The sequence below is a fragment of the Dendrobates tinctorius genome, unplaced genomic scaffold (assembly GCF_039654945.1).
Source record: "Dendrobates tinctorius isolate UK_male_01 unplaced genomic scaffold, ASM3965494v1 ptg000124l, whole genome shotgun sequence".
Classification (NCBI taxonomy): Eukaryota; Metazoa; Chordata; class Amphibia; order Anura; family Dendrobatidae; genus Dendrobates; species Dendrobates tinctorius.
In genome coordinates, this window is record NW_027361792.1 from 4410040 (window position 1) to 4426429 (window position 16390).

General features: G+C 49.3%; 1 protein-coding gene across 4 annotated transcripts in view; it reads left to right on the plus strand.

Annotated features, from left to right (window-relative positions):
• The first annotated feature begins 2577 nt into the window (after nt 1–2577).
• CTTN (cortactin) overlaps nt 2578–16390 on the plus strand; it is a 34023-nt gene continuing 20210 nt past the window's right edge. For 3 of the 4 annotated variants that reach the window (XM_073541760.1, XM_073541762.1, XM_073541763.1), the window contains exons 1-4: nt 2578–2733; nt 13396–13476; nt 14273–14346; nt 14792–14921. In XM_073541760.1, coding sequence (XP_073397861.1) covers nt 13396–13476; nt 14273–14346; nt 14792–14921 — 285 coding nt within the window. In that variant the 5' untranslated portion in view covers nt 2578–2733. Of the gene's footprint in view, nt 2734–3374; nt 4149–13395; nt 13477–14272; nt 14347–14791; nt 14922–16390 lie in introns of those variants that run through there. The other variant, XM_073541761.1, reaches the window with a different exon arrangement.

A 16390-nucleotide genomic window follows, 5' to 3' on the forward strand; every position in this document is an offset into this window, starting at 1 on the left:
CACAGTGACTGCACCAGCAGAATAGTGCGTGCAGCTCTGGAGTATAATACAGGATGTAACTCAGGATCAGTAATGTAATGTATGTGTACAGTGACTGCACCAGCAGAATAGTGAGTGCAGCTCTGGGGTATAATACAGGATGTAACTCAGGATCAATATTGTAATGTATGTACACCGTGTCTGCACCAGCAGAATAGTGAGTGCAGCTCTGGAGTATAATACAGGAGGTAACTCAGGATCAGTAATGTAATGTATGTACACAGTGACTGCACCAGCAGAATAGTGAGTGCAGCTCTGGAGTATAATACAGGAGGTAACTCAGGATCAGTAATGTAATGTGTGTACACAGTGACTGCACCAGCAGAATAGTGAGTGCAGCTCTGGGGTATAATACAGGATGTTACTCAGGGTCAGTAATGTAATGTATGTACACAGTGACTGCACCAGCAGAATAGTGAGTGCAGCTCTGGGGTATAATACAGGAGGTAACTCAGGATCAGTAATGTAATGTGTGTACACAGTGACTGCACCAGCAGAATAGTGAGTGCAGCTCTGGAGTATAATACAGGAGGTAACTCAGGATCAGTAATGTAATGTATGTACACAGTGACTGCACCAGCAGAATAGTGAGTGCAGCTCTGGAGTATAATACAGGATGTAACTCAGGATCAGTAATGTAATGTGTGTACACAGTGACTGCACCAGCAGAATAGTGAGTGCAGCTCTGGGGTATAATACAGGAGGTAACTCAGGATCAGTAATGTAATGTGTGTACACAGTGACTGCACCAGCAGAATAGTGAGTGCAGCTCTGGAGTATAATACAGGAGGTAACTCAGGATCAGTAATGTAATGTGTGTACACAGTGACTGCACCAGCAGAATAGTGAGTGCAGCTCTGGAGTATAATACAGGAGGTAACTCAGGATCAGTAATGTAATGTATATACACAGTGACTGCACCAGCAGAATAGTGAGTGCAGCTCTGGGGTATAATACAGGAGGTAACTCAGGATCAGTAATGTAATGTATGTGTACAGTGACTGCACCAGCAGAATAGTGAGTGCAGCTCTGGAGTATAATACAGGATGTAACTCAGGATCAGTAATGTAATGTATGTACACAGTGACTGCACCAGCAGAATAGTGAGTGCAGCTCTGGGGTATAATACAGGAGGTAACTCAGGATCAGTAATGTAATGTATGTGTACAGTGACTGCACCAGCAGAATAGTGAGTGCAGCTCTGGAGTATAATACAGGATGTAACTCAGGATCAGTAATGTAATGTATGTGTACAGTGACTGCACCAGCAGAATAGTGAGTGCAGCTCTGGAGTATAATACAGGATGTAACTCAGGATCAGTAATGTAATGTATGTACACAGTGACTGCACCAGCAGAATAGTGAGTGCAGCTCTGGAGTATAATACAGGATGTAACTCAGGATCAGTAATGTAATATATGTGTACAGTGACTGCACCAGCAGAATAGTGAGTGCAGCTCTGGAGTATAATACAGGATGTAACTCAGGATCAGTAATGTAATGTATGTACACAGTGACTGCACCAGCAGAATAGTGAGTGCAGCTCTGGAGTATAATACAGGATGTAACTCAGGATCAGTAATGTAATATATGTGTACAGTGACTGCACCAGCAGAATAGTGAGTGCAGCTCTGGAGTATAATACAGGAGGTAACTCAGGATCAGTAATGTAATGTATATACACAGTGACTGCACCAGCAGAATAGTGAGTGCAGCTCTGGGGTATAATACAGGAGGTAACTCAGGATCAGTAATGTAATGTATGTGTACAGTGACTGCACCAGCAGAATAGTGAGTGCAGCTCTGGAGTATAATACAGGATGTAACTCAGGATCAGTAATGTAATGTATGTACACAGTGACTGCACCAGCAGAATAGTGAGTGCAGCTCTGGGGTATAATACAGGAGGTAACTCAGGATCAGTAATGTAATGTATGTGTACAGTGACTGCACCAGCAGAATAGTGAGTGCAGCTCTGGAGTATAATACAGGATGTAACTCAGGATCAGTAATGTAATGTATGTGTACAGTGACTGCACCAGCAGAATAGTGAGTGCAGCTCTGGAGTATAATACAGGATGTAACTCAGGATCAGTAATGTAATGTATGTACACAGTGACTGCACCAGCAGAATAGTGAGTGCAGCTCTGGAGTATAATACAGGATGTAACTCAGGATCAGTAATGTAATGTGTGTACACAGTGACTGCACCAGCAGAATAGTGAGTGCAGCTCTGGAGTATAATACAGGATGTAACTCAGGATGAGTAATGTATGTACACAGTGACTGCACCAGCAGAATAGTGAGTGCAGCTCTGGAGTATAATACAGGATGTAACTCAGGATCAGTAATGTAATGTATGTACACAGTGACTGCACCAGCAGAATAGTGAGTGCAGCTCTGGAGTATAATACAATGTAATGTCTGTGGCATGTGACAGGCCGTTTTCTCTCATACATAAGATGATGCACACTGTCCTCGGAGCGGAGGTCTCTCCTCTCGTCTCTTCCCTCAGGCGCCGCTGTTGCAGTGTAAGATTCCGGGGTCACGTGATCGCGCCGCTCCAGGAAGGGAGTAGGAGCCGGGATAATCACGTGATTCGAGTGACGTCACATCGGGAGAGACAGGAAGTGGGATACAGACGCGCAGACCCCTCCTCTATCTAGAGCAGAGCGGAGCCGCGGCCGGAGCAGGGTGAGGAGCCTGCGGGCTGCTGGTGTCTGTGTGGTGTCCTGTCTCCTCTCTGCTTCCTGTACAGCTGTAGAATCTCCTATATTCCTTCTCTTTCAAGAGCTTCACTCCAACCCGCTCCCCCTTCTCATTGCCTGTCACTTGCCTCTCTTCTCCTCATTACCTTGTCTTCTGCCCCCTCACCCCACTGTCTCCACCCCCCCGTCTCTGCGCAGCCTCCGCGGCCCTCCCCCGTCTCTGCGCAGCCTCCGCGGCCCTCCCCCGTCTCTGCGCAGCCTCCGCGGCCCTCCCCCGTCTCTGCGCAGCCTCCGCGGCCCTCCCCCGTCTCTGCGCAGCCTCCGCGGCCCTCCCCCGTCTCTGCGCAGCCTCCGCGGCCCTCCCCCGTCTCTGCGCAGCCTCCGCGGCCCTCCCCCGTCTCTGCGCAGCCTCCGCGGCCCTCCCCCGTCTCTGCGCAGCCTCCGCGGCCCTCCCCCGTCTCTGCGCAGCCTCCGCGGCCCTCCCCCGTCTCTGCGCAGCCTCCGCGGCCCTCCCCCGTCTCTGCGCAGCCTCCGCGGCCCTCCCCCGTCTCTGCGCAGCCTCCGCGGCCTGCCCCTCGTCTCGCTGCTGCCCCCTTCTCCTGCATCCCCCCCATCCCCTTTTCCTGCCGCTGCCTCCTCATCTAGCTGCTTCCTCTGTGGCCCTCTCGTCGCTGACTCCATGGCCCTCTTGTCTCGCACCCCCTCCTCGCTGTTGCCGTGTCCTTCTTGAGTTCGCCTTGTTCAGCCATCTTGGCCCAGCGCTCCGTATCTACCCTGTATTGCAACCGCCCCACCATACAGTAATCTGCAGTAAGCCATTCTAAGGGTGTGTGCGCACGCTGTGGATTGTCTGTGTATTTTTCCTCGGGGATTTGGCAAAATCTGCGGATTAGCCTGCGGTTTCACACCTCTACAATGGGGACGGTGCGAAACCGCTGCGGATTCCACAGAAAGAAGTGACATGCTGTGGATTTGAAACATCCGCGTGGAAAGTTCTGCAGCGCCTGCACTGCGGTTTTTGATTTCCATAGGTTAGAATGGTACAGTACACCGCAGCAGAAACCGCAGCGTGTGCCCACACCCTAAGACTCGACCCCCCTCAGCTCCAGAATCCCCCATCGTGGTCTGCTCCCCGATATCCCCCTGCTGTGCTCCCTATCATCTGTCTCCTCCTCACTCCTCGCTCTCTTCTTCCTTCCTTCCGTCTCGCTCTTGTCTTGGGTCCTTTCTTGTGTATTTCCCGGCGTTCGTCACTAGGTGACCTGTTATTTCCCTCCTTCTGTCTTTATTGACCCCGACCCATCAACAGTAGAAGATCCGTAATGAAAATATAACGTTATACAAATTCCACATGTAAAATCCGCTTTGAGCGAATCGGCGTCAGATTCTCGGAGCCCTGCTGTGAGTTAGTTGCTGTCACTGATCTGTAGGAGCTGTCGCCATTTATTGGGGCTGATCTTTGGGCTTCTTTGTGAAGAATCTGTTGGACATACAGTGCCTACAAGTAGTATTCAACCCCCTGCAGATTTAGCAGGTTTACACATTGGGAATTAACTTGGCATTGTGACATTTGGACTGTAGATCAGCCTGGAAGTGTGAAATGCACTGCAGCAAAAAAGAATGTTATTTCTTTGTTTAATTTTTTTTTAAATTGTGAAAAGTTTATTCAGAGGGTCATTTATTATTCAACCCCTCAAACCACCAGATTTCTGTTTGGTTCCCCTAAAGTATTAAGAAGTATTTCAGGCACAAAGAACAATGAGCTTCACATGTTTGGATTAATTATCTCTTTTTCCAGCCTTTTCTGACTATTTAAGACCCTCCCCAAACTTGTGAACAGCACTCATACATGGTCAACATGGGAAAGACAAAGGAGCATTCCAAGGCCATCAGAGACAAGATCGTGGAGGGTCACAAGGCTGGCAAGGGGTACAAAACCCTCTCCAAGGAGTTGGGCCTACCTGTCTCCACTGTTGGGAGCATCATCCGGAAGTGGAAGGCTTATGGAACTACTGTTAGCCTTCCACAGCCTGGACAGCCTTTGAAAGTTTCCTCCCGTGCCGAGGCCAGGCTTGTCCGAAGAGTCAAGGCTAACCCAAGGACAACAAGGAAGGAGCTCCTGGAAGATCTCATGGCAGTGGGGACATTGGTTTCAGTCAATACCATAAGTAACGTACTCCACCGCAATGGTCTCCATTCCAGACGAGCCCGTAAGGTACCTTTACTTTCAAAGCGTCATGTCAAGGCTCGTCTACAGTTTGCTCATGATCACTTGGAGGACTCTGAGACAGACTGGTTCAAGGTTCTCTGGTCTGATGAGACCAAGATCAAGATCTTTGGTGCCAACCACACACGTGACGTTTGGAGACTGGATGGCACTGCATACGACCCCAAGAATACCATCCCTACAGTCAAGCATGGTGGGGGCAGCATCATGCTGTGGGGCTGTTTCTCAGCCAAGGGGCCTGGCCATCTGGTCCGCATCCATGGGAAGATGGATAGCACGGCCTACCTGGAGATTTTGGCCAAGAACCTCCGCTCCTCCATCAAGGATCTTAAGATGGGTCATCATTTCATCTTCCAACAAGACAACGACCCAAAGCACACAAACAAGAAAACCAAGGCCTGGTTCAAGAGGCAAAAAATCAAGGTGTTGGAGTGGCCTAGTCAGTCTCCTGACCTTAACCCAATTGAAAACTTGTGGAAGGAGCTCAAGATTAAAGTCCACATGAGACACCCAAAGAACCTAGATAACTTGGAGAAGATCTGCATGGAGGAGTGGGCCAAGATAACTCCAGAGACCTGTGCCGGCCTGATCAGGTCTTATAAAAGATGATTATTAGCTGTAATTGCAAACAAGGGTTATTCCACAAAAAATTAAACCTAGGGGTTGAATAATAATTGACCCACACTTTTATGTTTAAAATTTATTAAAATTTAACTGAGCAACATAACTTTTTGGTTTGTAAGATTTATGCATCTGTTAATAAATCCTGCTCTTGTGTGAAGTTTGAAGGCTCTAACTTATTTGCATCTTATCAAACCTGCTAAATCTGCAGGGGGTTGAATACTACTTGTAGGCACTGTAGTCATAGGGCTACCAACACATGGGGTGGATTGGGTGTGAAGCCTCATTCCTTTACATAAAATGTCGATTGTCCTATTAATCTGTGAGGGATGCAACCCAAGATTTTCCATTTTGACCAGCAGTCCAGTGGTTAGATCACTATGAAAATGGCTTTTTGGGTTGTAGTGATTTCTATTGTCCTCGTTGTGATCTTTGCTCGTCGACTGGTTAAGCTGTCTCTTAAGGGTTGTTATCCATACCTGTCCGTGACCACAGGCGGGGCAGACATGTATGTAACAAGTGAGTAGACTGCCGTCATGACCGTTGTGATTTTCTAAACGATGTCGCGTTTGTAATATCTCTCTTTGCTTTCAGTGACTCAAAATATTCTAGCTCTTTTGGTTCATCTGTATTTTCTATCCACAATTCCTCTGCAGGCCGCCTAAATCCACAGCCCAGACCTCTCTTCTGTAGTGATAGTTTGTTATAAAGAATCAATGAAGGTAAAACGTGTAGACTGTTAAACTCCAAAAATGATTTGTGTGGATGGCATGTAAGTGTAACAAACCATCAGCTGTGAGATGAACGTGGTCTTTTCAGGATCCCAGCCCTTTGGATGGAATCAAGTGTTTCCATTCACTGGTTGTTGCAGAGGAGCCACAGTGCTCGATTACATTCATATGTGCAGTTTTCATTTCCTTTCACTACTCAGAGGGACATCTAGGGGGCAGTGTAAGCCTGTGTCGGGCCCCTATTTTATTTTACATACAACCCATGTGCTATATAAATGATTAAATAGCAGATCTCCCCTCTCGATCCCCCACTACTCCTCCGTCCTGTTGGCCGTGCCCTTCGTCAGTCCTCTCCATTTCTTCTTGCTTGCGACTGCAGCAGCCATTCAGCAGCAACAGCGGTGACACGTACGGGACATCGGTGACATGTTGCTGTTATACTCCACAGTGCATGTGACTTTCCATCAGGCAAATGGCTGCATTTACACTTTTTTGGGAACGTAACCTTTTGCTGCAGATTTTCAATACAAATTTCACTATTTGCAATGTATTGAATGAAAATCCGCAGAAAAATCCATAAGAATTCTGCCACACTTGCAGATTTGTCACAGATTTGCAGCAAACAAAAGGATCTTTTTTTTTTTCTTGTTTCTTTGTTTTACCTGACTTCTGTGATGTCCCTATACCCTGATTGATTTCCTCCAGGCCCGAGGCTGTGCAGATCAAGTTCTAACACAATTGCACTTGCAATTACTGCAAAAATAACCCATAATGGTCAGATATTTTATTAAGAACTTTTTAGCAATTGGCCCTGGGCTTTTCCCATTTTTGTTCTACACAGGGGCATAACTTTGTTGTTAGTCCAATGCAAAACATTCTGCAGCTTTACCCCAAGTTTCAGCCGCCATCTGCCCCATGTGATATCGGGAGTCCATTTTCCGTCCTGCTGTTTTGCCTGATTTCACCCCGGGCACCGTCCTTGCTGCACTCGGCTCTGTGCAGTGTCCTGGGAGTGACCGTGTGTATTAATAAGGCGGCCGAGGTGACTCAGCCACAGGGGATGTGTATGAGGCTGTGATCTTATAAGCAGGATAAGAGGACATTTGTATTCGGGAGGTCAGGGAATATGTCGCCCGCACAGGGTGTGACACAGATCACTATTTCCTGGTTTGCACGTTCCTCATCATGTACAGACCTGTGCCCGCATTACTCTGAGCCGTGTGCTCTCACCTGGAATGCGAAGGGTTAAGATGGCATATGGTGGTCTGTGGCTGTGTGTGTGTTGGGGGGGGGGGATAAGTGCTGATCCTATAAAGTTGGAGTGAGCACAGGATCCTGAGTCATTTTCGCATTGCTTGGCAGGGTAAGGCTGTGTGTGCTAACAACGTCGTGTAGGACAGATTTCACCAAGGGATCACGTCTGCCTCGTCTCCTCTCATTTCCTACTATTATATTTTATAGGGCGATTAGTTTGGTTTTATCCTGCACATAATAAATCTGAGGAATATTAACATTATAATAAAGTGTATATTCATCTCTGAGCTCCAAAATATATAAGTGACAGAGACAAGAAGGAAAATCATCCCCCACCGCGCCCCTAAAATGTTCCCAGTTTTTACAGCAGTGTCACTCATTGAGAGCCACAATGTCCCAGTGTTTGGCACAAGCCCCTCACTTACTGGCAGTCACTGTGCCCAATAAAAGATGCAGTGCTCCCCTGTGATAGTCGTCTCGTGCCACCCCCTGTGTGTGACTGGTGAGTGGCTCCGCGGCCGTCCTGTGCATCCCCCTGGGTGTGACTGGCTCCGTGGCCGTCCTGTGCTCCCACCCCCCACCAGGTGTGACTGGCTCCGTGGCCATCCTGTGCTCCCACCCCCCACCAGGTGTGACTGGCTCCGTGGCCGTCCTGAGCTCCCACCCTCCCAGGTGTGACTGGCTCCGTGGCCATCCTGTGCTCCCACCCCCCACCAGGTGTGACTGGCTCCGTGGCCGTCCCGTGCTCCCACCCCCCACCAGGTGTGACTGGCTCCGTGGCCGTCCTGTGCTCCCACCCCCCACCAGGTGTGACTGGCTCCGTGGCCGTCCTGTGCTCCCACCCCCCACCAGGTGTGACTGGCTCCGTGGCCATCCCGTGCTCCCACCCCCCACCAGGTGTGACTGACTCCGTGGCCATCCCGTGCTCCCACCCCCCACCAGGTGTGACTGGCTCCGTGGCCGTCCCGAGCTCCCACCCTCCCAGGTGTGACTGGCTCCGTGGCCGTCCTGAGCTCCCACCCTCCCAGGTGTGACTGGCTCCGTGGCCATCCTGTGCTCCCACCCCCCACCAGGTGTGACTGGCTCCGTGGCCGTCCCGTGCTCCCACCCCCCCCCATGTGTGACTGGCTCCGTGGCCGTCCCGTGCTCCCCCCCCCCCCCCCAGGTGTGACTGGCTCCGTGGCCGTCCCGTGCTCCCCCCCCCCCAGGTGTGACTGGCTCCGTGGCCGTCCCGTGCTCCCACCCCCCCCCCAGGTGTGACTGGCTCCGTGGCCGTCCCGTGCTCCCACCCCCCCCCCAGGTGTGACTGGCTCCGTGGCCGTCCCGTGCTCCCACCCCCCACCAGGTGTGACTGGCTCCGTGGCCGTCCCGTGCTCCCACCCCCCACCAGGTGTGACTGGCTCCGTGGCCGTCCCGTGCTCCCACCCCCCACCAGGTGTGACTGGCTCTGTGGCCGTCCCGTGCTCCCACCCCCCACCAGGTGTGACTGGCTCCGTGGCCGTCCCGTGCTCCCACCCCCCACCAGGTGTGACTGGCTCCGTGGCCGTCCCGTGCTCCCACCCCCCACCAGGTGTGACTGGCTCCGTGGCCGTCCCGTGCTCCCACCCCCCACCAGGTGTGACTGGCTCCGTGGCCGTCCCGTGCTCCCACCCGCCACCAGGTGTGACTGGCTCCGTGGCCGTCCCGTGCTCCCACCCCCCACCAGGTGTGACTGGCTCCGTGGCCGTCCCGTGCTCCCACCCCCCACCAGGTGTGACTGGCTCCGTGGCCGTCCTGTGCTCCCACCCCACCAGTGTGATCGGCTCGCTATATGGTGGGTATGTGGAGTACATCATTACATGTGGTCCTGATGTCTTGTGATGCGCGGTCCCCCCTCCGCTCGCTCTGAGGACATCACCCATGCAGTAAGTAAATGACTTTATTGAAGAGCACCCGGGGACTCGTTATGGTGGCCGATCTAATCTCCTAACAGCATCTGCTCGTATTGACCCCGTAATAAATATATGTAGACGGCGGCGATGTCCATATGCTTCCTGTCAGTGGTGAGGAAGTGTGGCGCGGTCAATACTTGTACATTATATATGCTGAATTCATGCTGTCACTCAATAGAGACCACGGGGCTGGGGCAGAGAAGACGCGGACTAGTTGCCCATATCAACCAATTAAGACGACCCTTTAATTTTCCAAAGAGCACCTGGAAAACGAAAGTGGAAATCAGATTGGTTGCTACGGGCAACTGCTTCACTTTTGATTTGCTCCAGTTTTGGTGAATGTCCCCACACCTCAAGTTTCATTTCTCAGGACTGTCTAACAGGAAAGCAGGCCGCCTTGTCCATAGCAACCAATCAGAACGCAGCTTTTATTATTCCAGAACTAGTTCAGAAAATGAAAGCCGAGTTCTGATTGGTCCCTATGGGCAACGAGGCCTTGTAATAAAGGAGACCTGATCTGCCCTGCAGCAGCTCCTTAAAGGGACGTGTCCCGGAGTCTGCAGCTGCTGCAAGCGTTCCCCAGGGTGATCGGCTCAATTATTAAAGGGGTTGTCTCTGTACTGCTGTTCTTGGCTTGGAGTTCTCCTTAAGCTATTACTGCAAATTAATAACTTTATACAGGCCACAAGGGGTTAAGCATCCGTCGGTTGTATTCGCTTGTTAACGCGTCCGGATTCTTCTTTATCTACCACTTTGTTCTAGAGAGAGACATGTGGGTCACGGCACGAGTCCAGCCACGTCTGTGTCATCGCTGCCGCTTGGCGAGAGACTGTAAACATGGTGCTGACCGTCATGGTGGACGATGAGGGTCTGTGAAATGTTTTTTGATTTTTTTTTTTTTACTGTTGTTGGTCCCTTGAGGGAACGTGTAGCTGCGATCACTTGCACAATACAATGTAATTCTGTAGTTGCTGAACATTATGATCTTTGAAGCTGATCCGCAGGTTTTGTAGGGATACAGACACATGACATGGGGGCCTTCATTGCACCCTATAATCGTGTTATAGGGAAGGTTGGTGGGGATCGATATGGACACTTTCCCCTGTCTCCAGCCTAAATGTCACTGCCAATGATCACAGCAGTAAGGTTATGTGCACACAAGGTAACAAGTTTTCTAGAGGAAACCGCTTCTGGAAACACTGCTTCTTTGGGAGGTTTTCAAAGAGTTAGGGTTACGCTCCGAAACTCCATCGGGAAAAGTAAACGTCCTCCAAAAAAGGTTCATAAAGCTCAACGTGGCCCAAAACCCCCATACACATTAGTTATTCAAACCCGACAATGTCGACAGGTTTGGGAGCCCTGGGCATTTTATTGTCTGGGAAATCCGGTATATCTGACCTCGGGATGCCGTTCGTATTGTTCCCGGAGGTAAGCGGCCGACAGTAGTTGCCAGACATGTCTATCTCATGGTGAATACAGGAGCCGAACCCTCTAATGTGTATGGTGGGCTTTAGATTTAAAGAGGTTCAGTAAAGATAACTTATCCGATCTGGTCCCGCACCAATTGCCATAGCGGACACCCTTATCCCCACTAGAATGGAGAAGCGGTGCACATGTTCACCTGTGGGCTGCCGAGCGGCGTGCTGGTCAGGCTGTTCCCAGCGAGCGGACCTCCAACGATCTATAAGTTAGGCCTGTTTCACACTTCCGTTTTTTCAAATCCGTCAAAATCCGTTGGTTTCCGTAAAAAAACGGATCCGCCATTTTTTTTTGCAGGATCCGTTTTTTTGTCCCATAGACTTCCATTAGTGGTTACCGCGGATCCGTCAAAAAAACGGATCCGCCATTTTTTTGCAGGATCCGTTTTTTTGTCCCATAGACTTCCATTAGTGGTTACCGCGGATCCGTCAAAAAAACGGATCCGTTTTTTAAAAACGGATCCGTTTGCATCAGTTTCCGTCAAAAAAACGGAAACGGATCCGTTTGGCGGACACAAAAACGGAAGTGTGAAACATTCCTTATCAGCTATACTGTAGATATGGGTGGCTCAGTGGTTAGCATTGCATGGTGGCTCAGTGGTTAGCATTGCATGGTGGCTCAGTGGTTAGCACTGTTGCTTTCCAGTGCTGGAGTCCTGGCTCCTAACACCAAGGATAACATCTGCCAGGACTTTATTATGGTTTTTCCTGTGTTTGCGTGGGTTTATTCCAGTTTCTCTGGTTTCATTTCACCCTTCAAAGACTGATGGGGAATGTACGGTAGATTGTGAGTCTAAGGTTGTGTGCACACGCTGCGGATTCCGCTGCGGATTAATCCGCACGGATTTTGCAAAAACCGCAGATAATCCGCAGGTCCAAAGACCTGCGGTTTGGTCCTGCGGATTCACTATCTCCACAATGGTGGAGATAGGAACCCGCAGCGGTTTCCGCAGAAAGAATTGACATGCAATTCTTTCTGCGGATTCAAAACCGCAGCAAATCCGCGCGTTTTTTTCCGCAGCGTCGGCACAGCGTTTTTTTTTTCCCATTCAAATGAATGGTACTGTACACCGCAGCTAAAACTGCTGCGTGTCCGCAGCGGCCAAAACCGCTGCGGAAACGCAGCGGAATCCGCAGCGTGTGCACACAGCCTTAGTCCGTGCAGCGATGATGTCTGTGGAGTTAATGACACTATATAAGCAAGTAAAATAAATCTATTAGTAAACGACACTAAGGAGGGATGTATTAGGAAAAACATTCTGAAAATCTTCTGACTCTGAAAATGTATAATTTTGTATCCGGCCGTCATTATGGCGCCGCTAGTTTCACATTGGTCTTTGTGTCTGCACATTACATTACTTCCTTGCGTTACCCGTGGCCAATAGTCAGAGGCTATTTATGAGCATTAACCCCATTAAATACCCGACAACCCAGTTCTCCCTGTATACAGCAGAGCTGCTGTGGTGTCAGATATTCTCCCCTGTAGTTTAAACCATCATTTCACCCTGTCTTATTCAAGTGAATAGGGGCTCAGTTGCAATACCAAACACGGCCTATGGTCAGTGGTGGCGCTGCCTCAGTTGTCATATACCACCTTTAGAAGCCTTGTTTTTTTTTTGTTTTTTTTTCCCCCAATCTTCTTATATATATTCTGTATTAAAACTTGGATATCCTGGAGAAATCATGTAGATTCCTTATGTGCTATGTGATTCAATTCCTCAACGATTTTTAAAGGGGTTGCCCGTCACATTGCTGCAATATTGAAAACTAGCCCATGGGGGTATGAAAGACAGAAAAATAACAACATGTTTTACACCTACCAGACCCCCACTCCATACCGCTGCCTGCGTCCAACATTCTCCTGGTGGGGGACATCACATGTGAACCAATCAGGGGCCATTGATTGACTGCAGCTTTCACGTTCCGTCCAAATCGGAAGAGAGAGCGTTTCTTTTGGCTCAAGCAGAACTTGAATTTGCAGCTGATCAGTGGCCCCGATTGTCTGCAGTAATCACGTGACATCCCTCATTGGAAGAAGAAGCCAGGAGACTATGGGGGCCGTCGTGTGGAGGGGTCACTAGGTGAGGTAGGTAATAGGTCAATATTGCATTCCATAGTCAGGAATAGGGCATGCTGGGAGTTGTAGTTTTCAAACGGTTGAAGACCATTGTTCCTTTCCCTTCCATTGAATGGCGGTTAGTGATGAACCATCTGTACGGTATCGGATCACTGATTCGTACGTCCTCTGCCTCCAGCGCAGGCGTTTTGTTTGTGATTTCCGTTTTATGGGCGCTGTGCCTTTTTAAGCAGATTATATCACTCTCCTATCTCGGCTTCTTTCTTCTTTGTGAAGCGTAATAACCTCCTGACTGAGTAGATTGATGGCCGGCTGCTTTTATCTTCCAGATGTGGAAATCTGCAGCAGGACATTCTCTTTCCATTTCTGCAGATGATGGAGACGACTGGGAGACCGATCCTGACTTTGTGGTGAGCTGATGTAACCCATTGAAAGCTTCGTGTGGCCTCGACCCGATTGATTCTGTTCATTTCTTATTCAGCAGATGTTTTTTTTTTTTTCCATTATCAGAGTTTTAGTTTCATAAAACTTAACGTACAAATGAAAACTCTTCTGATTTACCTTCGTGTTTCAATTTCCTACTGTTTTTTTCAAGATAATGGTTTTCTGTCAGTGAATAGGAACCAGTTTTCATTCCAGCACGGCGAATCTGTACATATCTAGGTGTCGGGAATGGCTCGGCTACAGCGCGACACAGCTCCTCCGATGGAATAGTGGCCGCGGCCGGGTACTGCACAGTCAGCCTCCTATTGATCTGAATAGGGGACAGATGTGCAGTATCCGGCCGCAGCCGCTATAGAGGTGACTGCAGCTCCAGTCGACACCGGGAACAGCTGATCGGCACGGGTGTTGAGTGTCGGACCCCCACCGATCAGACATTGAACACCATCAATGTTAAAGCCTTGGACAATCGCTTTAAAGGGGTTGTCCCACAAGTAACGTGTCACCTGGCCACGGGATAGATGATGAATGTATCATTGCTGGGATTCAATATGGGGGACCCACACTGATCCGGAGAGTGCATGGCATTAAGTTTGGTGTCAGTGGAGCGGTAGTGGGCACGTGTGATCACTGTACTGAACGTGTGTGAGCATTATCAATCTGTGTCATAGCGTTCTGTGTTATGCTCCAGTCACATCCAAAGCTGCATTCAGATTGCAGGCTGAAGAGCAAAACTTATCTAATATTTCATTTTATCTCTTGCAGAATGACCTCAGTGAGAAAGAGCAGAGATGGGGAGCAAAAACCGTGGAAGGATCTGGGCACCAGGAGCACATCAAGTAAGTAATGCTGAGCGAGGATATCCACCATTCATGGCTTAATACAGCGCGGTCTGGGGTAGATTGCTCATTAGTACATTAGCCATCAGGGTGCGTGCATTAGCCACGGAGCCCGTCACCGTCAGTGGGTGCTATGTAAGAACATGTCTGCCTCTTTGCCCCACAATAACAGCTGGGTACGGACACTATATTGTTCATTCGGACATAGAGGTAGCCATCTATTACATGACTGGCTATCTGACTAGTCGCCATGTAATGCCACACGTCCCCTGCATGGGATATGATGGTCACCCTGTTGCTAGCTTGTCCTATAAATAACAAAGGGAATACAAGAAGTGATGGACTTTACACCATATGGCGGGGGGTCCTGCAGCACTAGCGGTATTGGATTTTTGATGGCAGCGATAATATATATTTTGTTCTTTCTTTTGTCCCTTTCCCTTAGCATTCATGCTTTGAGGGAAAATGTCTCCCAGGAGCACCAGTCCCTGAAGAAGCAGGAGCTGGATGAAGGACCCAAAGCCTCTCACGGATATGGAGGAAGGTTTGGTGTGGAGCAGGACCGCATGGACAAGGTGAGATGTGGGGGACAACCACGAGACATAGTTATCAATGGCTTTGTAAGAAAAGTTTTGCGGAGCGAAAGCAAGTTGTTTAACCCTTTCCCCACCAACGGATGTTACGGCGGGATGTTAATAGCCGCACCATAACGTCCACTGTAATCATGGAGAGTCTGCAAATGCGGCAAGATCTTCGGAGCTGCTGGGATCGGAGAAGATCTCAAACTCCGAGTGTATCTGCTTTATCATGTACAGTATAATAACCGCACTGCACAAGGGTGGGAGCCCCTAATAGAGGTGGTCCCCAGTTCTGGGGGCCTAGTTGTCTGTTTTATTTACTACACTACAGTTTTATGGTGTTGTATAATAAGCCCTGCATGAATGTCCTTCTTGCCCTGTAGCCGAGAGACATTTATGGCATATCTATGGGATAGATGTGGTCTCGCTCTAGGACCCAGTCCTAGAATGGCCGGTGACCAACCACCATTGAGTGGATAGATGGCGGCACATACACAGCTCTCCATTCATTGTTATGGGCGTCCCGAGAACAGCAGAGTGCTCTTGGGGAGAGAGAGACGGTGCACATGCCGTCACTTTTTTGCTCTCTGGTGTAATTGGTAATCAGGGGACTCCTGTTCTGTGATGGGGACAGAGGTGATACCGGCATCTATCAGACATCTGCGGCACATACTGTGGATATGCCAGAATTGTCTTCCATGAGATGATCCCTTTAATAGGATAGGAAACCCCTGTTCCTTGGCTGTAGTTTTATTTTACGTTCTGCTTCGCTCCACCCGCTCCGTGTCCAGCACTGAGTCTTCCCCCCCCCCACTGCTGCTTGTTTGTCTGCAGCACTGATGTTACATTGACGGAGCTGCAGCCAATCACTGAGCTCAGCGGCTCTGTCTGTTGAGTTGGTGGCACAAGCAGATTGGAGCCACTGAACTTTCTGATCGGCTGCAGCACCGTCAACATGACGTCAAAGCTGCTGACAATGACAGGTACTGGAAATAGCTGTGGAGACTTCAGCGCTGGACCCAGGGAGGGTGAGTAAGGAACAGTTGTGGGGTTTTTTTTTGTTTTTTCTTTCCTCCGAAACCAGAAAATCCTTATAGCGCTTTTCCTTCTCCTCTGAGTGACTACTCTGATCTGATCACAGGGTTTCCCCATGATCGAGAGCTCAAGTTTCTGACTACTGAAATTCAGAGAGGAAAATTATTTAAAATAGGCCCAGAGATTCAGAGGTTAAAAGTTTTACTGTAAAAAAAAAAAAAAAAAAAAAAAAAAAAGTTTCGTTCTAATTTGCAGTGAGTGAAGGGTAAACCTGATAATTTCCACATGAAAGCTCTACCCTTTAGTGTTTGCTGCATTCAGGCCTCCAGTGAAGCGCTCATTGTATCCGGGGGTGCTGTGACTGACAGTGCATCGGCCTGCTCGCAGAGCTGGTGTTTGTCAGGAAGCGGCCTGTAAATGAGATGACTGGT